This window comes from Cuculus canorus, chromosome 2 (genome assembly GCF_017976375.1).
Source record: "Cuculus canorus isolate bCucCan1 chromosome 2, bCucCan1.pri, whole genome shotgun sequence".
NCBI classification, from domain to species: Eukaryota; Metazoa; Chordata; class Aves; order Cuculiformes; family Cuculidae; genus Cuculus; species Cuculus canorus.
The window spans coordinates 149184210-149209529 of record NC_071402.1 but is presented as its reverse complement, the minus strand read 5'-3'; the positions used below and the strand labels follow the sequence as shown (position 1 = coordinate 149209529).

The following is a 25320-nucleotide window of genomic DNA, read 5'->3' as shown; positions in this document are numbered from 1 at the left end:
ACAATTACAAAATTATTTATTGTGGTTTCACTTGCAGATTTGCCAACACCATTAACAAGTCAATTGTGAAGTTCCATTAATCTTTATAAAGGGGCGTATTGAGACAGTTCTGTAATACGCAATGAATAAACAGGCCCATATAAAGAAATTTACAAGCATAGTTATGACACTCAGGAGTTAGATGTCAGAACTCATTGAGGACTCATGCATATGCAGAACAAGAGAAGCTTCTGTAACCAGAAACAAACTGGTTTTCAGGATCTGTGTTAGGTTTAGAATACAAGATGCAGATACTGGGTGACTATTTGCATTTCTTTATTAATGCGTGATCCCATATATAATTTGTTTTATAGTATTAAAATCTTGTTTTGAAGACAGTTAATTAATTATAGGCATTTGTCTTCCTCTACACTACAATGACTATTTCAGACACAATGTTTTAAAACTTCTCTTTGGGTGGAGAGGTGCAGCATAGTAAGTGGTTTTGATAATAATCTTAGTTTCTGGTGTCCAATTTGACAAGCACTTTCTATTTTGTAACAGTTTAAAAATATAGCATCTTATAGACCAAAGGTGGAGAGGTTTTCCACAACTTGAACTTGCTGTTGAGAGTTGAGCCCTGGTACTCCTGGTACCCTAGGGTCTAGTCATGCATTCAGAAAGGGAAGAACATTGTTACTGAAGGATATGGAACTGTTGGAAGGGTCCAGAGGAGGGCTACAAGGATGATGAGAAGGCGGGAGCACCTCTCATATGAGGACAGTAGGGGTTGTTCAGCCTGGAGAAGCGACCTTCCAGTCCATGAAGGGGCTACAAGAAAGCTGGGGAGGCACTTCCTACAAAAGCATGTAGTGATAGGACAAGGCGGAATGGCTCTAAACTGGAGAGAGACAGGTTTAGAGTAGACAGGCATTAGGAGGAAATTCTTCACGATGTGGTTGGTGAGGCACTGGAACAGGTTGCCCAGGGAAGTTGCAGATGCCCCATCTCTTGAAGTGTTCAAGGCCAGGTTGAATGGGGTCTTGGGCAGCCTGATCTAGTGGGAGGTGATTGTAATTGGATGATCTTTAAGGTCCCCTATAACTCAAACCATTCTGTGATCCTGTAACCTGGTAGGTTTGGTTAAGTAACTCAGCTAGGACATTACATGAAGTTTGCTGCTTCAACCATGAGTTCTTTTTTTTTTTTTTCCCCTTTCTGTATGACTTCTACTTCCTGCAGCACAATGATACTAATAGAAACAACACCTAACATTTTAATTTGTTCAGCTATCTCAGGTTGCTTGCTGCCCAGAGAGGGTACCTTTAGCCTCCATAAAGTCATGTTTAAAAACTCTGGTCTATTACATTTGTATGCCAGTAGTTTGTGTGGGTTTTTTTTTTTTAAATTGCTATTTGGATAACCATGAAAATAATAAAAGCTCTAATTTGTATTTAAACAGTTGTGTGTAACCTGAGTTAAAATAAAATTATATGAAGTTTACATACACTATAATTTGTAAAAAACATATAAATTTATATAAATTATATAAATAATCATGTATTTTGATTTAGTAAGTTTGACAGTTGATTTGAAATGGGGCAGAGGTGTGGGGTGCCAGCAGTTGGTGCACCATTGTGTTATTTCAGCGTGAGGGATTTAAAGAGTATTTTTAGACTCATGACAGCACTCTTGACAGTTTAGGCATCTATTTTACTTGTGTGATGGATGGAAATGGTTTCTAAGTTTGGTCGTGACGGTCTGTTGAAGAGAAGCTTATGAATTTTGCAAATGAGAGTGCTTAGTAATGAAAAGTAATTGAGTCTTATGCACTTTGTAGATGATAGAATTCTTAGAGGACTGTTTGCAGTCAAAACATGATTGTTTTAGTAGGAGTGGAAGACGGAATTCTAATTTGTGTTATTTCCATTAGGCTTTTAGGAATTTGTTCTTGCAATCCTAAGCAATAATCAGAAAGTTGATGTCATATATTGTAAGTTTTCATTATGTTATAAATAGTTGCGAATACTTAAATTCTGTTTATGGAAGTCCAGAGCATTATGTCTGTCACCTTATGCTCAACTATTTGAATGTGGTTTATCTTTTATAACGTGAAACCCTTGTATTAGAGTCAAGAAGTAACTTGCTAGAAAACAAGTATTGTTGTATAATCAACTATGCTGGTTTCCTTGATACTTCATAGGTTTATATACTCAAAATATCATTGTGCTTTAGCTCACCTAGGAGATTGCTATACTAAAAATTACTTAAAACTGATATCTTCTTGATTTTTCAATGCCTATAATGATAAAACATTATGAAATAGTTCTTGTAGTATAGTGGATTAAAACTTTACTTTGTTTTACACAGTAAATTCCATAAAGTTTCATCCAACTGAACAAGTGGCTCTTACAGGTATGTAAAGTTTTTTCATATGCTGAGTATGTTAATCGTGATGGAAAATAAGTGTAATTTCCTGGTGTCTTTTGGGTTGCAGCATCTCTTCTTTCTGCTTTGTCAGTATCCTTGTCAATGAATTATTCTTACATATATTCTTATAACAAATCAGAGCTAGATCTTTTCATCTGTTTGTCCTGTCATTGCAATTTGTGCTTATCTGCTCCAAAACAGACACTTGGAATCATACGTCTTAAACCTTTTGCAATACATGATGTTTCCAAAAGTAAAGGAAAGATTATTGCAGTCTTGAGTGTGCAGAGAAAACACACCAAAATAGGATTCTGACTGTAAGGATGTTTTCAGAACTGAGAATACCATCTGGGCAGCTTCAGGCTTGAAAGCTGTGTGATATGGTTCATGCTGCGGTTTGTATGGTCCAGCAATTAGGGCACTAGATTTGGGAATAGAGAGATCTGGCTTCAATCTGCTGCTATTAGGCAAGTCTCTGTAAAATGGGGATAATTATTATTGAGGTTAGAAATTAAAACACCGCTTCTTTGTGCATCTACAGTGGCCGCTTTAAAGGAAGGCAGGGAATAGAATGCCTTCTGTCTAGGGTAACAGAAGGCTGTTTGGCTGGTCTCATATGCTAACTGTAGTCATCATTTCAGTACCATAAACAATGTTGCTATATAAACTGCCTTATAAAAACCAAACCAACTTCCCAAAGAAAAACTGCCCATAGCTAGATTTTGTACTTCCGTTATTTTTCTGAGACGTGGTTCTACCAAATATTTCCATTGAAAGTTTTCAGGGGACCTGTTCTTCAGTGTCACTTGATTGGTTTAGATCTGATTACGATAAAAGGTCTTCCCAGATCCAGAATACTGACACCACAAACAGTATAGTGCTGACCTTTCTTCTAGCCTTCTTACTTGGTCTATTAGATGAGAGAATATCCCTAGTGCTTTCATGTACATTGGACTTTCCAGATTCATGCATGCTCATAGCAAGCTGTTTTTTTCTCAATCTAGAACTTTCAGCACTGTACCCTTAGGTATTAAAGCATGTTTGTTCTGCCCATAACAAGGAGAATCTTGATTTTCTCCTTAGATAATAATGAATAAGTCTACTGTAAAACTAAATAAAGTCTAGAATTGGATGGGACCTCCTGAGCTGTAGCTAGTTTAGTTCACTTGCTTAAGGGAGAAGCAGAATAGCTTCACACTTGCTGTTTCTGATTTCTCATTAAAACCACGCTAAAATCATTTAATAGAAGAAATCACTGAATGAAGAGGAACCGCGGTGTTTTCGGAAACAACAAATGAAGGATGGCACCTGTTGACGGATTAAATGCCTTCTTCAAATATTACTTATTAGAACAGCAAAGATATTAATCATTTGATGTGTAGTATTTTAAGTAGATGCTTTCATTCTAGGAATGATTAATTTGGTAGCTACCTATATTTTGCATAATGCATTATGTTTGTATTAGTATTGAAGCCAGAAAAATAACCGTTGATGTTGAGGCTTGCTTACCAAGAAGGTTATAATGGTATCTGTTACAAAAAGGTGCAACTCAAGGCAGCATTGCCAAGTGTAACGTTAATCTTGTTTATATTGTCCTTGGAAATGCTCTTATTTAGGCTTTCTCTTTCCCTTCCTTCTTTTCCCCTTTTCCAGCATCTGGGGACCAGACAGCTCACATCTGGAGGTACATGGTACAGTTGCCTACACCTCAGCCAACTGCAGACTGCAATGTAAGCAATCAGCTTACTGCAAGTAAACTAATTGCACAGCAATTTGATCGGGTACAGGTTTTATGAATGTTAACTGAATGTTAAATTTATACATAATTAAAAAAATACATGATTTCAGGATTGCAAAAGGTGGGATTTTTAGATTAACATATTTCAGCCTTTATTTCAAAAGAACCTCACTTCATGCTTTCAGAGATCTATGGTGCAGAATGTAATATGCAGCTGCAAGTACTTTAATTGCCTTTGTTCAAGGTAATAAACGTGTAAGTAAATGAACTGTTGCATATTTTTTTTAATCGTTCAAATCATAAGTGATAATGAAGTTCTTTTAAAGTGATTGAATTCTTTTAGCTTAATTTACTGAGGCACCCGTATTAGCTATAGTTGCTATGAATTGAAAACTGGTGAGGATATGTACTTTTGGCATTTAATTGCATTTAATTGAATCTTTAAATTTTATTTCTAATCAACTTTTGCCAGCACTCATCACACTGTCTGACATTTTATTTAGTCAGTATTTACTGTAGACTGTCAAATGCAGTGTTTGGTTTAAAAGCACCCTGACTAAATTGTGAAGACCAACATAGTTTATAGAGTGAGCTTTTCAGTAAGCTGAGTAGGAGCAGGAGATGGCTGTATAATATGAGACAGGCTTATGAATAGAGGATGTTTGGTTTGTTTCATTGGTTTTAGCGTTTCTATTTTGGAAGAGAAGTACAATGTTATCTTTTTCACATACAAATATCATGAAAGAAAAGCATATTTGTCTCGCATAAGTGAAATAAGAGATCAGTGCTTCCTGGTTAGCAAAACAACTTGTTTTGCATCCGGTTTACGCAGTGATGATTTATCGACCAGCAAACAAATATTGATGTAATTAATTTGATTCTAATGCGTAAAAATAAGACTGTAAAGGACTGTCTTCTGAAAGATTAAAATAATCAGTGTCCTGTTAGATGCTTCCTACCCTTAAAAATTTAAAGGGAAAGCATCCCTTGATACATGCACTGCAATGAAACTTGAGAGTAATACGGTGAGGGGAATATAAGACTTAACAGTAAAGGGAATAGTTATTCAGACCTAAATGGTTTAGAAGAGATTTTAAAATGAAGTAGTCATTAAAACTGCATTTAGCCTCCGTAGTATTATGTTTTTGATAGTGAGCACCTGATTAGACTAGATTCTACAGGATTAAGTTGCCCACATGTGCTTTGAGGAGCATTTACACTGTACATTGTATCTTAAAGACATGCCTTCCCACTTAGACTAAATCGTTTTTCTCCTGTGTTTTGTAGCAAACGTCTGGAGAAGATGAAGTTGAGATCTCGGATAAAGATGAACCTGATGTAGATGGAGATGGTTCCAGTGACTGTCCCCCTATCAGAGCTCCATTAACTTCACTCAAAAGCCATCAAGGAGTGGTCATAGCAGCTGACTGGCTTGTTGGGGGGAAGCAAGCTGTGACGGCATCATGGGATAGGACTGCCAATCTGTATGATGTAGAGACTTCCGAACTTGTCCATTCTCTTACAGGTATTCACTCACAAAAAGATTAATTGGTGGTTTGTTTTTATACATGGGATTACTTGTAGATACTGAAGTATTGGAAAAAGTAAGTTGTTTCCCTGGAGTATGATTTGAATGTGTACAAGACTTGGGCTGTGGCTCATTATTGTAATGGTTTCTACAATTCTGGCTTTGTCAATTCCCTGAGCATAGATTTGTGTTCTTTTAAGCTTGTTATATATCTTAAGAAGTAGTTGTTTTTAAACTGCATGTAGCCAAATAATAGTTCTTGCAAAATGCTTTTGCTGTGTTTATGACATACTAAATAGCAATAACTTATCGCTACTTAATAGTTGTGTAAAGCAAGTACAGGCTTTTTTTTATGTTTAAAAATGGTTCTAGATGTTTACAGCAGTACTAATGTTAAGAGTTCAGAATTACTGTTATTTTTTACTGCTTAGGGGAAAGGAAAAAAAATCATCAGCATCTCATTCCAAGTGTATGTAGAAATGAAATGTCTTATTTTCATTACCTTACATGTTCTCATCTGTGATTGTAGGGCATGACCAAGAACTAACACATTGTTGTACACATCCCACTCAACGCCTTGTGGTGACATCATCACGCGATACAACCTTTCGTCTGTGGGATTTCAGAGATCCTTCTATCCATTCTGTGAATGTCTTTCAGGGCCACACAGAGTAAGTGATGGTTTCTTTGCAGGTTTTTAGAAGTTCTGAAAGTATAAATGTATTCAGTTGCTATTCTGAACAAAAATTCCTGTGCTCTTTTTGAGGTACTAAGTTCATTCTGCTGTTTTATGAGACTGATTTTTCACAGAAACCCCTAGCTGTCCTCCTTCACATGTAATACAGCACTACTTAATTTTCAAAACAGTAGCCAGGGCTCGTGGTGTGGTATTGGTAAGTCTAGATAAAAATTCTTATAATTAAAGGTAGCTCAAGGTATGAGGGCTGGTTTAGGCATTGGTTCTGCCTATAGTTTAGGGGTATTGCTGTAATGCAATTGATGAAGTGGATTACCTTGTCATAGTGGTGAGAAATAGAGATTACTTCTTTGAAATCAGCGGGGGGAAATAAAGAGGATTATGTTTCACTCTTTAGGCTAAAGCTTCTAATTTGTACAGGAAATAAGAAATTAAAGTAAGGGCACCGATTACCATGTTCTGCCAAAATGGTGGTTTTGGTGTGACATTTTTAGTTGCCCATGTAGGCTTTAAGGTTTTGGTTTTGGCTGCTGTTGAATATGGGCAGATGTAGTCATGAAAATTTGTGTTACGGTGTTGACTGAACTTTCTGTTAATCAGAGTTCTGATGCATGGAAAATGCAAGAGTGACTTTGAAATACTTTATCCAAGCAATATTTTTATAAGATTTGGGAATGTTTGATCTTCAGTGTTTTGGAAACAAATTTCACCTCCCATTTTCAAATAATAAGGTGATAGTTCTAGCTCAAAATAAAAAGCACAAATTCTTGTTTATGTTTCTACTTTTTTTTTTTTAATTAAAATGTGTAGTTTGCATTATGACTGAATTTCACTATCTACTTTGTCATTTTCCGAGGTGCTGGCTAACCTATATATGGAGTAAAACCTCTTTAAATCCTCCCTCTTTGGACTCCTCAGCTTAATAAATTATTCAGTGCTTGATAATCATCCCATATAAGTAGTCATCTTCTTCTGATAGGAGTGAAAGTTTAATTTTGTGGTCTGCATCCTAGAATTGTTTCATTCCATCATTTTTGTACCTTTTTATCGCTTTTTCTATAACAACTTGTAAAAGTTGGAAGCTTTTGTGTCCATTGGTGCCTGTTGTTTTTTTCTGACTAAATAATTGCTTTATCCTAGGACATTTTTTCAGGCAAAGGAACATGATTGACATTAGTGTTTCTTTGCATATGTACGCCGAGACCAAACGGTGTTGGTCGGGGGTGATGGTGTATACTGTAAAAGGTGTTTGCTGGTACTTTGGCCTCTGTCACCGAGACCTGTAAATTATTAGGGAGTTTATTTTTTTTTTAATGGATGAAACAGAACTTGAGCAACCTCTTAGGTCACCCTTATTCTGGCTTTTCATTGTCTACATATTTGTGTGTGTCTGTTGTATCCTCTATCTCGGTTTTGTTCTTTGAATGTGTGACTTCTCAGTGTTGACACAGGCTTTTTTCGTTGAATACACTCTTGACTTCTAAGAGTCCCAAAGCTGACTTTACAGTTTAATGGCTAAGGTTGTTCAGCACCGTTTTGTTGAAGAGATGCTTCCGTTACGGAAGACGAGTATTTCACTGGGGAGTGCAGTCAGAAGGGACACAGGAGCCTGGCATTTTACAGTGAAAACATACTTCGAAGGATTTTATTTTGGTCCATTTTTGTACTGCCTATTGGCAAAATATTTTTAAATGACTCTCAAATCAACACTAACAGTCTTCTCACATTAAGCAGCATAGAGGGAAATGTTTATCTGTTGACTGGAAAATACACACAAGACATTTTTTTGGCTTTTGTGAATGTCTATTTGAATAATTTGCCAAGCTTTTAATATTTTGATAGGCTCTTGGAATCAGTTCTGTAAATTGGATGTTGCAGTCATTAACGCTCATGATTTAAGGTCCTTCATCGTACATTTTCGCAGCCTCTTGCTAAATAGTACCTGATGAATGGCTGTCTAAAGCTCGTGGAGCAGCTGGTATTTCTGTGTATTTCACTGCGTCAGCTCTTAATGCGTTAAACCGACATAACTGGATTCCAAATATCTCAATCATGAGGCCAACATGCAGCGTTTATTGTGCCGTAAACCCTCAAATCCTATCCCCTCCCGACATTAGAATCATAGAATCACTAGGTTGGAAAAGACTTCTTAGATCATCGAGTCCAACCATTCCTGTCTGCCACTAAACCATGTCCCTGAGCACCTCGTCTACCCGTCTTTTAGATACCTTCAGGGGCAGTAACTCCATCACCTCCCTGGGCAGCCTCTGCCGGTGCCCAATGACCCTTTCTGTGAAAAATTTCTTCCTGATATCCAGTTTGAACCTCCCCTGACGGAGCTTCAGGCCATTCCCCCTTGTCCTGTCCCCTGTCACTCTGGAGAAGAGCCCAGCTCCCTCCTCTCTACAACCTCCTTTCAGGTAGTTGTAGAGAGCAATAAGGTCTCCCCTCAGCCTCCTCTTCTCCAGGCTAAACAACCCCAGTTCCCTCAGCCGCTCTTCGTAAGACTTGTTCTCCAACCCCCTCACCAGCTTCGTTGCTCTTCTCTGGACACGCTCCAGAGCCTCAACATCCTTCTTGTGGTGAGGGGCCCAGAACTGAATACAGGATTCGAGGTGTGGCCTCATCAGTGCCGAGTGCAGGGGCAGAATCACCTCCCTCGTCCTGCTGGTCACGCCATTGGCCTCCGCGGCCACCTGGGCCGCTGCTGGCTCGCGGTCAGTCGGCTGGTTCATGTTCATTCCTTCTCAGTGGGATCCAGACCGTCACGGCATCCTAACCACCACAGGTTCCGAATCTAAGCCGGTCCTCCCCGGCGCCGGCTCCCCCCGGGCCGGGCGCTTCTCCCCGCAGCGCCAGCAGGTGGCGCCGCCGCCCCGCAGCCAGAGCCGGGGGCTCCTGCGGGACGAGCCTGAACGGGGAGCGGCGCAGGCAGCGTGTGCCTAGTGAACCTGACACCGAGAGAAAGTGTGAGTTTTGGGAGGGGGTTGAGGCTTTAAACCTGCTTGGAGCTGCAGGGTTTGTGTCCCCCATGCCTGTTTACCTACTGAAGATGTACGTGGGTAGACTGATTTCCACTTAACCGTAATGAATTAGACTTAAGATTTAGTCAAAATGGCGCATTATCCTGTAAAACATCCACAGGAATGATGCTGATGTGTTGAGAGATTAATGAATCTTGTTATATGCAGGGTGTGCTGTTATAAGGTTAATTGACGTATAACATTGGGAAGCAGTTGCTGTGCATTGCCTCGTACTGTGAAGTGGTATTCTGTCAGAATAGGTGTCTATATAGCAGCTGTTAGAGATTGGTTGTATTTTAAGTAAGTGGACTAAGAAATCACTTACTATTTCGATGTTCTAAGCATGTAGCTGCTTGCTTTATTCAAAGCAGAATGTTTCTTATAGTCTACAACTCATAGTCTAAGAAAACAAATCAACCTCCTGTAAGGCCAGAAGGAATCTGTTGTCATTGGCATATAAGTCTGGAGCTCCTTGCATTGTTACTAGTTCTGCGTTAAGAGGTATGTTTAGTAGAATTGATAGTTTATGTTAGGTTCTTCCAGTGATAAGGATTTCAGTTTTGCCCTTGTCAAATCCTCCGAATTGCTAATCCCAGTGTTTGTATGGTAGTGAACAAGGTGGCTTGTAGCACTTGCAAGACTTCAGCCTGTTCTTTCTCCTTTCACTCTAGTTGTATGGCTGTAGGAGATCAGAAGGGAGAGTTCCTGTTCCTTTGCTGTCTGTATGTCTCTAAATATACAACTGGATGGCAAGTTGTGCTTCATCCTCAGAACTCTGAAACTAGAGAATTGCAAATGTCTTGCTTCTTCAACTTTTCATCTTCAGACTCCTACACATATTGGAAAATCTGAATTTAAAAGTGTAAAAATACTTCAGCTGCTGATTAGGATGCTGGGCTGGATTCTGACATCTAGTGGATTGGGAATTCATGTCAAAATGGCATTCTCTACCAGGAGACTAATAATTGCTTTAGTTTTGCGGACAATCAGGTTTGCCAAATTCAGCTGGCTTTCACACATTCTTTATTCTGCAAGATGTAATTTTTATATCCTGATATTTGCCTGCTTTATCCATGGAAGACCAGGTCATAGGGATGGAGGAAGATGCCTGCTTTTCAGGCAACAATGTCATTAGGCATCCCTGTTGGAAAGCAGTCTTATTCTTGATACTCTGTGTTGTGAGATCGCTGTAAGGTGTTCCGATTCAGTCACATTTTCTCGGTGAAGCTAAAGTTTATCCAGATGGAGTTCTAAACGTACAATTTTTATGCCTTTGACTAAAAGCTATGCTGGGAAAATTTTTGTGTTGAAACATTATTTTCTGCCCATGCTTTACTGATTAACTAGATGATTTTGATACTATTGTTAGTATTCCTACCTTGTTCTGTCTTCTGTGCTTTTTTTTTCTCTCTTACATTTCTTTGGAAAAGGCCTGAAACTTGCATTGCAAATGCCGTTCTTATCCCATATTTGCATGTGTGTATTCTTTTGCACCCTGAACTTTAAGTCTAGAGTTAACTTTTTTATTTTGTGCTTCTAAACATGTATATATAAAAAACTTTTGGTTTACATTTATTACATACATGTAGCAGAGCACGTGAAGGTTCTGACAGTTTTCTTATGAATTGTTAGCAGCTGACAGCTGGAGCAGCCCGCTTCGAATTTTTCTGACTTCCCATGTTGTTAGTGTCTTTGTGGATCTATTTTAGGACAGGCCGGGGCCAGCATGTTTTATGTGCCTGCAGCTCATCCAAGTTACCTGTCTTCACTCACTTGCACACCTTAAATACCCCAATTTCTATTTTGACATCCCCTTGCCCCAGTGTTTTGAATAAAAATCTTCTTCATAATTGTAAAACTGTTAAGACAACTCCTAAGTTGTTAATTCTTGCCCTCATAAGGACCAAGGATAACAAATGTTATGATGTTTTCTGCTTTCTGGCAAGTATTATTTTCTTTTTGTTTGTTTGTATATGTGTGTGTTATATAAAAAGAAGGGCAGTGAAGTGGTGAAGGGTCTGGAGCACAAGCGTTATGAAGCGTGGCTGAGGGAACTAGGATTGTTTACTTGTGGAATCCTATTATAATTTGGATTGAAAAGACTTTTGAGATCATAGAGTCCAACTGTACCTGTCCACTACTAAACCATATCCCAGAGCCATATCGTGATATCTAATCTGAACTTCCCCTGGCACAACTTGAAGCCATTTCCTCTCATCCTATCACTTGTTACTTGGGAGAAGAGACCAACACCTACCTCTCTACAACCTCCTTTCATGTAGTTATAGAGAGCAGTAAGGTCTCCCCTCAGCCTTCTTTTCTTTTGGCTAAACAACCCCAGTCCCCTCAGCCGCTCCTTGTAAGACTTGTGCTCCAGCCCCTTCACCAGCCTCATTGCCCTTCTCTGTCAAGGAATGCTTGTCAACACTCTCTAGGAACTCTGTCCTTGTAGTGAGAGGCCCAAAACTGAACACAATATTTGAGGCGTGGCCTCACCAAAGCCAAGTATATTTATCCCATTTTTCTTTATAGATCTGGCATACTGTTTTCTGTAAGGTTTTATCACAGTGACAATGAGAAGAAAATTCTAACAATTGAAGCTGTTACTGGCTATTAAGCTCCACAAGTAGGTCATCTTAAAGCCATCTTTGTACCAGTTTTGACAAATGTTTGTAAGTAGACTCAGTTTATGATTTGGTAGAATCTGAAGTTGATTCAGTGTGATAAGATTGTGTGGAATCTACTGTTCTTTGGATATTTCTCATGAGTGGTTTGTTTTTGGTATTTTTTTTTTTGCTATCTTTATTATAAGAGAATAATCACAGCTCTCTGAAGTTTAATTCCTGCTTCCTGTAAGAGGATTGTACAGAAGTACTATAGGTAAAATCAGTTGCAAGGAGGTTTCACTATAGGAAATACTCCCTGGAGTTTGAAGTAACTAATCTTACTAGGTTCTTTACTGTATAACCCATACTGCACACTTCGAAATGGAGGGAAACGTGCTGTAACCACTCTCTTGAAATTCTGGCAAGTGAGTCATTCCATAACTGTTCAGTATTTGAATAGTTTGGAAAGTAAAGAAAGTTACAGCACTGTCATGGTGTTGAAGTGATGAAAAAGTAATCTGAAAGATAATATTCTTTGATAATTTTGTTTTGTTTATGTTTTTGAATGTTTTCTGTTGACTATCACGTAAAAATTCCTTTCTAATTAATAAAGAAATATAAAGAAATTGAATAAGCTGCTCTTTAAGCTGTAAGATTAAGTGCTTAAAATTAAAAGCTGTGTAGCTAAAAGAAAAATGTCCTGGTGTTTTATTTTGGAAAATGGGCTGTGTGATGTAGAAGTTTGGCTGTACTCAGCGTTATCTACTACGGTTTTGTCAGTCATTTTTAAAGATGATGTAGGCCATAAATCTGTATCCAGTTGCTTATGAGTGCTTTAAGCTTCCCTACAGTAGACAGTCTTATTTCCATTCTTGAATGCATGCATGAAAACGTGCTATGACTTTTTTTTTCAAATGACCCACAAAAAAGCATAGCCAAAGGCCTTTTGTTTGTATCCTGTTGAGCAGAGCGTAACGCTTTATAGCGTGTTGTCGTTCCAAAGCTTACATAACATATGTGGCAGTGCTGGAGGGATAAATGGGCCTTTTTTATCCCATCATAAATGTAATGGAATTGATTTTAAAGATATCTGCACCTTAACTAATTTACTAACTTGCCATTGAGTAATTCTCATCAAAGCTAGTGATTGTTTTCAATCCTGTATAATTTTATTATTTTAAGACAGATAGAAAAGGAGATACTGGCAATTTTCTCTAAATGTCATGAAACGCATATCTCTGGAATAGGCATTGTTGATTTAAACGCTAAAAAAATGACTTTTCAGTGCTAACAATTGTCTCTAAATTCCCTCTCCCTCTTTTGCATTAATTCCTTGATGGTTTGTTTTTACTGTTTCTCAAGTTGGAGGAAAAAGCTCTGCTGATAGTTGGCAATAAATGCAGACTTTAGGAATTCTCTGTGTAGCTTGATCTAAATGCTTACGACTTCTGGAACCTGGATGCGGAGTCAGCTGTGGTGGTTTTGGTGTGCTTATTACCTGTTACTCCCTTGGCCAGAGCCGTTGCCCTTCAAAATGGGCAAAATGTTGTCTGTATCTGGAGGTTGTAAACTGAAGTCTTGGCTTACCCCGTAAGCTGCTCTGTGTGAGGATGCACTTAGTTGCTGTAAGAGAAAGGAGACTCTTGTGCAGGAAGTGGTATCCCAAACACAGCTTCCAGTAGTTTTTGTTCCCGAATTTAAATTTAAATTTAAAGTGAGAGACGTATTTGAGCAGTGGTATTTTGCTGTTTAGCTACAGTGTACAGTGAATAAATTCAACTGAAAGCTGTGTTTTAGTCCATTGTGTCCAGAAGTGTGTCCCAAACGCAGATTAATGCTTATGAGTAGATGCCTTTTCACAGGCAAGAAAACATGTTATGTCCAAGCATTCAATGGTAAATCCCAGTGTATGCTGCAATTCAAATTGGAAAGAGCAGCATTAACTTTTTGTTTTTGGTGCAGTGCCAGTAAGGGTTCTGCATCAGCATTTCATGGTCCAACATTTTCAACATCACTTTTTTTTTTTTTCCTCCCCTTTTCCTCCCCTATGTGTGAAATTTCAGCAGATTGTTATGCAAAGCAGTTTTGTGTCTCAGTGTGACTGGGGAGACAGCTGTTCGGCCTAATGAGGAGTGCTAGCACCACAGCATTTCTGTTGATTGAGACCCACGGAGGGAGCAGGATGTTTGAGGCCAGGCAGTGGTGTGTGGTGAGGAAGTGCCATGCTGTCAGCTGGAAGTACACGCTCGGCTGGTCCCTACGACAAGATAAATGAGTTTTGCTGGGGTTTGGCAGAGGCTGAAGCTTTCTGGAGAATGGTTGTAGCACACCAAACTCCCTGTGGGACCCACGGTTTGAAGTGTCATAAGACTGCTTCCTCATAGCCAGGTTTTTTTTTTTTCATGTTCTACAATACCTGTCATCTTTTTGAATTATTAAAAACCTAATGTCTTCTAGCATTCCATTAACATGGGATCTGCTGATCTTTTGTTGAAGCATTTTATTAATTTAGCCAAAGGGATGTTAACCACAGTTTTAGCTGGGTTAGAACAAACTGAAGACTGGTAAAAACAGAAAGTAAAACTAGCTATGTGAAAATGCAGGAAAAAGTCTTTTAGTTTTTGTGATATGGGGGGGGGGTTAAGGAAGCAACACTTTTAAAAGGTTATTTGTATATTGGCTGCTCTGCCAAATTCTTTCTTCCCATACAGACTTTGCTTCCCTTTCTTCTCCCCTTCCCCCTTCAGGCTGGGCTGAAATTCTGTGCTATTTTGTAAATAGGAAGTGGCCTTTCTTCTTGGTGCTATTTTGTCTTAAAAAAAAAAAAAAAACACAAACAAAAAAATCAGAAAGTGAGATGAATTGGATCTCTTACCTTAAGAGGATGCCCTTGTTTGGAATAGCAGAGGAGAATAAGCATGATCTGGAGTGCATAAGAAAACCTCTAAGCAGAGCACTAACTCATGTGTTCTTAAGTCAGTAGTTTTGTGTGTGTTTTTGAATTTAAATGTATGTGCTTTTTTTTTTTAAATATTAACTCCATGTGTTCCACTTCAAAAAAAAAAAAAAAAAAAAAAACCAAACCAAAAAACCCACCTGATCTCTACTCAGGTGACAATCAAATGCTGACAACATTCTCTAGAGTTGTTAAATTTGCAAGAATGATGCTCATTTTGGCCTTTCTGGACTTGGTATTAAGTTACTTAAAACTTTTAGCCTTGCAATCCTATTTTGAAAATATCTCTTTGAGAATTAAATCAAGCATATCTGTAGGTTCCCCTGGAAGGCTAATGCTTAATTTTTTTAAAGCATAATTCCTAGAACTGTTATGCAGCACCTCCATATGCTGCTTGCTTTGTGACTGTGATCAAAATTCTTGATCGTAAACAGTGGGTTCAGTAAAAAGTGCTTTTATGTCTAGCCTTTGACTTCAATGTGCCTTATGGAAAATGTTCCTTTCATAGTTGTGTGTAATTGCAAGTAGTGCGTATCCCAGCCTGCAGTGCCTTAGAGGGATGAACTCTTGGAAGGTTAGGCAGATGTCCCAGACCACTAAACAAAACACCTATGAAAATGTCACTGAAAATGGCCAGGCAACTTCCTTTTGCCTTTCCATCACTTCCCGAGTCACCAGAGGGAGCTACAGCAGAACTTCATTGCATTTTTATTTTACAGATTTTTATTTCATGTGTGCAGTAGAATCTGAATCCATAGGTAAAACGAAAACCATACAGAAAGGGATTTTACTTTCTTTCAAGACTTTTTGTTTCTACAGGAGCAGTCATTAGAGCTGGCATTCTCTTTGCATGGAAGTGGTTTTGAGCATTTTCATTTGAAAAATGATAGATCCAAGAATGAGAGAACTCTGTATGGTCAGAGAAACTTCACTATGTTTGATAGTGATAAGTGATGAGGGACACCCAATATGAGATCAAAGAAGCTAGAAAGCTGTTTAAAGTTGTGAAAAAAAGCATCCAGAATTGGAGGGCTATTTTAATACAGTTTCACAACATATTCCAACTGTAATTGGAATAAAATGAAGGATGGGAAAACAGATCAGATTTTTGTGTTCGCAGCACAATATTAAAATGCTGTGTACTCACTCACCTGGAGCTTTTCTGTGACTTCAATTCCTTATACTATGGTGAACAAGGGAGCCTCCCAATATGTGTGCGAAGTGTGGTGATTTAGTATTGATTTTTAAACTTATAAATGTTTGAGATGTGTTACAGCAGTACAGAGTTCTTTGAAAGTCTGAAACATTTTACTGAGGTATTTTTCAGCTTGTATAAAGAGCTGGTGAGGAGGGGAATGCAGACAGTAAGTTTAATGGAGGTCAGGCGAATGGAAGACCATTTTGGTGCTGAGAACATACCAAGCCTATTCTGCAGTTAGTTGACTGCACAAATATGTTTTCTTCCCAAACATGAAGGTGCCTGCTGAAAGAGACTCATCACTTGTGGCCTTCATGTGTGTTTTGACTTTTTGACTTCTAGTTCATGAAGTCCAGAAAATGAGGCAAAGACTTCTTGGTTCTTATTGTGATCATTGCCCTGGTAGCTTAGCTGCACTCTAATAATGCATTAGGAAACTTGGTATCATGAATAAAGTGGGCCTTCATCCTAATTAAAACTCAATTTAGTGTCAGTTTAAATTAGGAGGCTTGCATAAACTGGTCCATTGTGACCTGGCTAGTGCTAATCTCCATCAGCAGCTTGGATAGGACATGAATTCAAATTTCTGCAGAACAACCCAAGTGACAGTAACAACTGACAGCTTAAATTAAAATTACTAAATTCTAAGAAATTGATGTGCATGACCCAAGTAACAAGATAGGTCATTAAATCAAATCGTTAGAACCAGAGTTGAGAGGCCTTCCCTAATGATTTTAAGGAGAGACAAAAATGCTTTGTTAGTATATTGTGCGTGCAGAAAATAACTGGCTTAGAGTTGGGAATTCATGCAGTACTAAAATGACAATAGTAGTATAAAAACTTTAATTGATTAATATGGAATAATAAGTAAATTTTTTTTAAAAAAAAAATCAGCTCATCATCATGAGAACTGTTCATTTGAGCTCAGCAGAGTGCTGTGCTCTGAAACCATAAAATGCAAGGGTAATAGAATTCTTTACATTGTCTCTTTTGAAAGCAATATGTTGTACTTACAATTGCTGGAATATTCTTGGGAGTCTTTTCCTGGCTGTCCTTGTGCATTTATAGACATAACGGTAAAATCTGAAGAACTGTCTGGTCATGCTTCTTAATATACCACTACTTGTCTTTATTTCATCTGACTTTTAGACTTTAGCTACTTGTGAGATGGGAATAGCGATCACACTTAGAAATCACGAGGCTGCTGTAGCTCTTGCTAATGGAGTTGTACTGGAAGCCTTGTGATTTATTGGGACGTGGTTGGGTGTGTGTACAAGCATAGCTTTAGCTACATCTCAGATCAGTATTTTGGATCTCCTCAGGGTCCATGCTGTGAATGACAAATGCCTGAAGTAGTTCTACAGAAATCTTTCGATGGAAAGTAAAAGAACTTGAGTACCCTCAAAACACTTGAGAAGAAGAATTTTACTGTATGCTACTAATTAAACTTGGGTTGTCTGATAAGCCTCCTAGACATTAATGTAGAACTTCAAAAGTGAATTGAAGTTTAAAGACTGTATATGTTTAGCTCATATTGGGATCAATGGAGTACAAGAGGTGCCTCCAGAGTGACTCTCCACTGTTGGGCTGCTTTTCTTAGCACTTGGGCAGTTGAACTTTGTATACCTTAAGTGCCACAGCTTCTTGTAAGAATGGGGGTTTTTTAATTCTAAAATGTCTACTTGGAGTTTTAATATTTCAGGTTACTTTGAGTTGGTTTTTTTTTTTTTTTAAAAAAGGCAAGTTACGTATTTTAGAGGAAACACAGGAGCAGAAAATAGAACTTTAAATCACATGCTAGTACAATAAAGAGCTTTAGAGCTTGACGTCTTTCTTTTTGCTCCTAATTGTTTAGCACTGTGACATCTGCAGTTTTCACTGTGGGAGACAATGTTGTTTCTGGTAGTGATGACCGTACTGTAAAAGTTTGGGATTTGAAAAACATGAGGTCTCCTATTGCAACCATCCGTACAGATTCTGCAGTTAACAGGTAAGCAGATCTCTAAGTTACTATTTTTCTTAATTCACCTTTTTTAATTAATTCTTAATTTCTTTCAAGCACAAGACTGGTTCATAGCTGCACCAGGAAGGTTTAGACTGGACACTAGGAAGCATTTCTTTACTAAGAGGGTGGTAAAACACTGGAACAGGCCTTCTAGAGAGGTGGTCAATGCCCCAAGCCTGTCAGTGTTTAAATGGCATTGGGACAGTGCCCTTAACAACGTGCTTTAACTTGATGAGCCCTGAAGTATTCAGGCAGCTGGATTAGATGATCATTGTAGGTTCCTTCCAACTGAAATGATTCTATTCTATTAAATCACGGAATATATATTTAATTTTAGTCACTGAAAGTAAAATTGAGATTTATGAAACTTTGAAAAAGATTTGAAATTCTTTTATAAAATACGGATGTAATCAACATTCAGTAAATACCTTATATTCCTTTTCTTAATCTTTTTGTATGGGATGCAGATGTTAAGGCTGTTTGAGCATTAGTACAATAGGGAGTATCGTAATGATTTAATACCACTTTCTTTTTCGACTTGTGAATTCTAATCAGGAAAAATAAGCTCATGGGAAGTGATGCAGCTGCAAACTTAAACTGTCAAGTTCTATTTGCTAGGCTCGCTGTTTTGCATGTAACCTCCTTTTGTCTCTTCTGTGCAGGATTAACGTATGTGTTGGCCAAAGAATCATCGCCCTTCCACATGACAACCGACAGGTTAGATTATTTGACATGTCAGGAGTGCGATTGGCACGTCTCCCTCGCAGTAATAGACAGGTAACTGAAAATTTATAGCCTTAAAGTATGTCTGTTCTTCTTTCATGCAAGGTTAAAACTAGGATTTGGTCCCTAGCTTGAAAGCTGAACAAATGCCGAAAGACACTTGTCTATACAAATATCTTGTATTTAGTTGTTGAAAATGACCAACCTGCAAATTAGTAATGTATTTTGAATTTTTTAATTGGAATTGGAAATGATGCTTCAGCTGGATTTCATCATCATTTTTCTACTTACTAAAGTGAAACTAATGTCTGCCTTCTCTATGAAATAGAAAAAATGTGTAAGAGCATTTCACGTGTGTTTTAGTGTCTTGATGTGAATCATGTCAGAGAAGTGACTCACTGTGAGGTTTAATTTTTTTTTTCAGTTATGCGGGGTTTAATTTGTTATAGGAAGAAACATAAAAGGAAAAAAGTGGGAGTCAGTTTTGTGAGCTTTCCTTGTATGATTTGGTGATAAATCTGGCTTTTATTCTTTCATGCCAGTGCACATAAATTCTTCATATTTCCTTGCTGCAGCCATCAGGTTTTGTGCATTAGGGGTGCTCTTTGGCATGGCAGGCATCACTAATGGGGCAAATTAGACTAAGTGAAATTAATTGGATTATGCTACTTCACTGGGCTTTTTTTTTTGGGTAGATTGAGCAGCTCTTGACAGAAACTAGGAAAGGGTTTTAAGACTTGCTTAGTTTTTTTTTTTTTTAGTCTTTTTCTAGTTTAAGTTTTCTTTAGTCTATTGTCTGTCTTCTTTTACTTATACATTTTTTTCCTCCAGACTGACCTACTGAAACCATGGTCATTTTTTTTTAACTCGGATGTTAGTCAGACTCCATCTTGGGGCATTTCTGTTGCTATTGGATTTGAACGATAGATAAGGCATAGCTTTTTCACAGTATGATGTTCCTCCTACTGTAGTATTAACCTTTCTGAATTATGGACATGATATTAGCTTAATCTTGCAGGTTTATAAGAAAGCAGTTGCCGGCAAATAGTTCCGTCTTTTAAGATTGATTTTAGTACTTTTATTTACAAAAGCAAACTCTGATTTCTTTTTGTGAATTAAATGTATTTGGATAGCAAACATGCCTTGAAAAACTGAAAAGTTTTGATGCCTCTGTCGGTATGCTTCTGTCATTATGGACCTGGTGCAGCTGGTAAGGAGTCTCCTTATTACAAAGATATTTACCTTGCAGTTAGAACAATTACGTTCAGGATTTTCAAGTACCATTTGTAAAAAACAGTGTGAACACTAGCAAGTTGGCATTTTGAGTTGCACTGATTTCTTGGAATAGAAGCTTCCAAAATGTGTCATGAATAATAATTACTGTCTCCTGAACTGTCATAGGGCCACAGAAGAATGGTTTGCTGCTCAGCATGGTGTGAGGACCATCCAATATGTAACCTCTTCACCTGTGGATTTGATCGTCAGGCTATTGGCTGGAACATCAACATCCCTGCATTGTTACAAGAAAAATAAATGCTGGAAGAATTTTTGCATTTTATGTTGCCATGGACTTCTACACTTTTGCAGACTTTTCTGAATACTGGTCTGCTATTGCTGTAAAAGCTCTTCCTTACGTGGAGACTTTAGGAAATGTTGTTCTTGTTACCACATTGTGCACAGTTTGCATGAATTATACAGAAAATGTGATTTTTTTTTTTTAATTTAGTTTGTCTTGTGTATGAACTTTTATATTTTGGCATCCACTGGTCAATATGTTCACTTGTTGCATAGAACACATAAATGTTCATAAGTTATTTAGCATTTAATAGATACACAGTAGGGCATTATGTTCGTGACATAAATGTGAAATGTATGTAATTAATGTAGAGAGTGTATAGCAGTCTGTTACGTTTTTTTCATGACTCTACATATCTGCCTTGTGTTAAAAAGAATCTGCAGGGCTGAAACTTTGAAATGAAGTGTGAATTTCAGTAATTGTATGATTGTAAACATTTTGCTGTTTGCGTCTGATTTGGAATACTTTTTTTTAGTGCTGCAGGATAGTGCAACTTCAATTCCATTTTTATTCCATTTACTGGAGAAATAGTAGATTTGGAAAAAAAAAAAAAGCGAGCAACTTGTAGTGAGTATAGACTGCCAGGTTTATCCGGAATGCTTTTTGTACTTTTGGAAAAGAAAAATATTCATTCTGCCCTTCTTATATAAAATTATTATAAAATCTCATGGCATTTCATACTAGCAGAAGTCCAGAATATTATGATTCTCGTCACTGAAATCTAGTCAGGCAAATTTTGAAGCACTTTAGTTTATAGCTGTTGTTATAAACCATTTCTGAAAGTTTGACTTTACCAGTGAATGTGAGCTGACCTTTGGAAGAAGGATTGCTTCTTTTAGGTGATCTGCCCAGAAAGGAAATAGGGTTTTGAGGGGTTTTTGGTGTTTGTTTTTTTTTAATATATATATATAGATACAGTGAGCATACTTTTAATTGTGTTCACTTCCCATATTTTTATTTTGAGCCAGCAATACAAAGTATATGAGTACTACCTCAAAAATGAATGTTGGTCAAAATGCATTGAATCTCTGTAGCCTTGAAAAGAGCACTTTTGGTCTCTGGCTGAAGTACTATCCCTAACATGAGAGGTAAGACAATCATATTAAATGTGATCCTTAAGGTAATTGACACTTAAAGCTAATGGAGTAATATGATAAGGAAACATAATCTGTCACCTTTCTCTTCTCAGCCATGACAAGGGCTGCTTCAGTCCCTGTGCTGTTGCAAGAGGGGGTAATACAGGTCTCCCTCCTTTCTCCCAAATGATCTTTGGTTTTGCTCCTCACTGTGCTCAGCCCTTTTTGCAAAGGCGGTGGGGTGTTCTACTACAGCTGCTGCTGAGAGAAGTAAATGCAGGTGGCAGCTGACACCTTCAGAAGAACAAAAAGGCTGCTTCAGACAGACACTTCTTTTTAGCTAACGGGAGATACTGCCCCTACGTGTCGACATATCACAGTGTAAGATGAAGGGTGATGGTAAGCCAAGAGTGCGATCTTACAGTGGGAGTCATGGAGTTTATGGTAGGTTGGCGTAAGACAAGTATTAGGAACGTTTTATCTCATGATTATGGGAGGCTGTAACTGTGCTTATGTCCTCCACAGCAGTGTTTAATAATGACATTAAGGCGGATGTGTTAACTGCTTCTCCAGTTAACTAACATAACATGGCATTGGAGTGCAGTGTGAGGGATGGTGAATGCGTCATTGAGCAATTACAGGGAAAATGGGGTCCTAGAATGGTTTTGGAGTGTAATGTTGACGGGAACTCAAGGTAGTTAATGGAGGATGTATGCAGTATCTTTATCATACCGGTCACTGTAGCAGCTTGATACCTTGGATATTTCTGGTTCTTCTTTATTTTTTTTAGATATGAGATATATACAGAATAGTACTGGAGTAATCTTAAAATACCAAAACCAGTAAGGCTGGAGAAAGCAGCTGCAGAGTTTTCAGTCTTCTCAGTCTTCTAATAACAAGGGTTAAGGATGATATCAACATTTATTTTGACTTTTTTTTCCCTGCATTTTTGGCTCTTGGGTAAAGCCATTTGATGAGTTGCAGGTTTCAGTCATGAAGACAAAAAGACTCACTTTGTCTTTTAGTTGTCAATGGAGAGAACTTGACACCGGTTGATGCTGCTTGAAAAAATGAGAAAAATGTCTCTCCAGCCAGTAGAAACAGTTTCTCCATTATGGCCTGCACGTAGTATCTTGAGCAATGACTTTTATTACCCGAGGTGGGGGAGAGGGTTGCTGGTTTGGGTCCTGCTAAACTAAGTCTAAGCTTCTCTTGTACATATGTAGTACAGGACCACCAGAGTCTATGCAGTTTAATCATCATTGCTGCAAACTTCTAATATCACCAGAGGGAGCATCCTCTGGCACCAGGAATGAGGTGATTACACGCTCTCACTTTGAAGAAACCCAAACAAGGTGCTAGAGCCATGTTCTTACGAGCAGGCTAACACTTAATCAGCTAAGCACTTAACTATCACTTAGCTTAGTTTTATATGCTGTACCGAAGGTTAAGCTGAGGCTGCCATTTCCCTTGAAGCAAATCACACATGAGCAGTGGTAGTGAATAATACTGCATTGACTAAATACACGGAAAACATTTCATGGCTTTGAATGTTGTAAAGAGTGTTTTTCAGCACTGAACCATGTCCAGCATTTCATAAAATGGAGGAGAGTTGCGGTTACAGTTTCAGTATTGTGCAGAATTTCACAGAAAACTCATCACTGGGCAAAATCAAGCTTTTATGTCTTTCAAGCAATGCACATCAGTTTTCACGAAGTTTATGTATACTTTACAATCAGAAAGATCTGGAATGAACCATCTTTGTTGCCTAAATCTGTGAAAACCACCTTTTTGGAAAAAGAATTTATAAGTTATGTGGAACCACTTTTTATTATTCTGCTAATTTGGTTTCATATGTAAAATGTTTTTCTTTGTTATGTTTAAAAATGCATTAAAACATTCAACAATTTTTTTTTTCAAGTTGCTGTTCTTCTGTCTTCCATTAATCTTAGTATTTCACTTTGTTATTAGATATAGGGTCTTTCTATCTACTTCCCACTCTTTCTACCCGAAGTTCATTTCCAAGGCAGTGATGGGCACGGTTCTTCAGGAAGAATACCAAGTCTGTCCCTGATAGCAGAGCTTCCATAGTACAATCAATCAGTCATACTGCCAGTGACATATATAGACTGAAAAGGTGCTCAGACTGCCATTTATATTGTCTTCTCCAGTTTGGCATGAAGAATTTTGTAATTGCATTTTGTTATGCAGATTATGCAGAAGTCTCCATGTGATTTTTCACAGTGCTCTATAAATTGATATTTTAAGTGAAGTCTAAACCAGATTTTATATGTTTAGAATATAGTGAAAATATTGCAGAACTTCCCCAGTGGGAGAATCCCATCATCAGTTTTTTGTAGGTTAAACCCAGAGGTTTATGCTTATTGCACCCATGCTTTGCAATGTTGAAATCAGTCCTAAAAAGCTTGGTGTCATGGTAGGCTGTGCCATCGGGTTTTGGATGCTAAGGCAGGGCTGCCTGGCTAGTACCTGAGTGTGGAACAGTGATTAGTGCATACTGTATTTTCCTTCAATGTATTTCAGGATGCCTTATTGCCACAATTTAATCCTCGAGAGCTAGTGCTCCGGCAAACTATGATTAATCAGCATTCCTAATGATATGGACCAGAAACAAAAGACCAAAGTTATAAGGTGGCACAACTGCTGTGAGAGTTTGATTCAGACAGAACTCCAAACCCTCTTTTGTAGTCAATTGTAATCGAGGAATTTGAGTCAAGTTAGGGCTTATTACAACTGATTTAAACCTGTGATATTTGGAGCCGCCTTAAATCTTTTACATACACTTCACAAAGACCATTTACGTTCATATTTTGGAGGGAGGGGTTTGAAGATAAGTACATGTAGAGGCCTAGATATTTTTTCGAACCTGTGAGTAAATAATGCAAACAAATAAGTAGTTTCAGTAGAATGTCTGTGCTCTCACCTGAAAATGATCTGCAGTAGAATTACTTCTTCATGCATCCTAGTGTGCTCTTTGGACTGGAGTAGAAATTTTATTTAATGCTCTGTTGAGACCGAAGTATGTCACTGAAAAATTATTCAGCCTTGTGATATTTTATTTTGAAGTAGTGTTACCTTTTCTAATTCCCACAGGTCATAGTTTTCAGTACATAGGTAATTTGCAGAAGCTTGGAGAGGAAATCCCATTTAATTCAGACTGTAAATTGTAGACAAAATGGACCAGTGACTGGGAGAGGCGTCACACTGGAGAAGTGGGGGGTTTTGCAGATGTGCTGTGGATGCTGCTTGTCCGTGTCCTCTGAGTGAGAATTTCATTAGTACCAGGAGGTGCCATTTCTCAGTTGTGAAGATGTGAGGCTGGTGAGGATTTGCAGCATCTAATGCGGGTGCCTGAATTAGCAGCTTACGCTCCTTGTATGATTTTTGTGCATTTCTGAAGGGTGGTTCAGTGCTCAACATAGAATTTAATTGTTTAGACTTTGTGCTGAATGGAGATGGTGCAAAGCATCTGTGATAGCCCATATAATAGAAAAGAGTTCAAACTAGAAAAATTCTAGCTTAACCTTTTTTGGAAGTGGAAACATTTTTGAGTGTGGCTGGTGCCTGCTACGCAGTAGAATGACAGCCCTGCTAATTAATCACGTTGCCTGATGCTACTTGAGGTCCCTTTTCCAGCTGCTGGTAACTGCACAGTTCCACCTGCTTCCACCAACACTTACCATGCTTGGTATTTGCTTTAGCTTATCGTGTTAGTTTTGTGTGGTTCCATTCTCCCACTTGTATTTGTCACTGTTTTCCTCTTC

General features: G+C 38.1%; 1 protein-coding gene across 4 annotated transcripts in view; it reads left to right on the top strand.

Annotated features, from left to right (window-relative positions):
• Positions 1 to 23447, top strand: part of WDR37 (WD repeat domain 37) — a 46003-nt gene extending 22556 nt beyond the window's left edge. For all 4 annotated transcript variants that reach the window (XM_054058721.1, XM_054058724.1, XM_054058723.1 and 1 more), the window contains 7 exons: positions 2350 to 2394; positions 4063 to 4139; positions 5435 to 5672; positions 6205 to 6346; positions 18011 to 18145; positions 18823 to 18937; positions 20285 to 23447. In XM_054058721.1, the coding sequence (XP_053914696.1) occupies positions 2350 to 2394; positions 4063 to 4139; positions 5435 to 5672; positions 6205 to 6346; positions 18011 to 18145; positions 18823 to 18937; positions 20285 to 20416 (884 nt within the window). In that variant the 3' untranslated portion in view covers positions 20417 to 23447. The remainder of the gene's footprint in view (positions 1 to 2349; positions 2395 to 4062; positions 4140 to 5434; positions 5673 to 6204; positions 6347 to 18010; positions 18146 to 18822; positions 18938 to 20284) is intronic.
• Positions 23448 to 25320: the final 1873 nt, after the last annotated feature.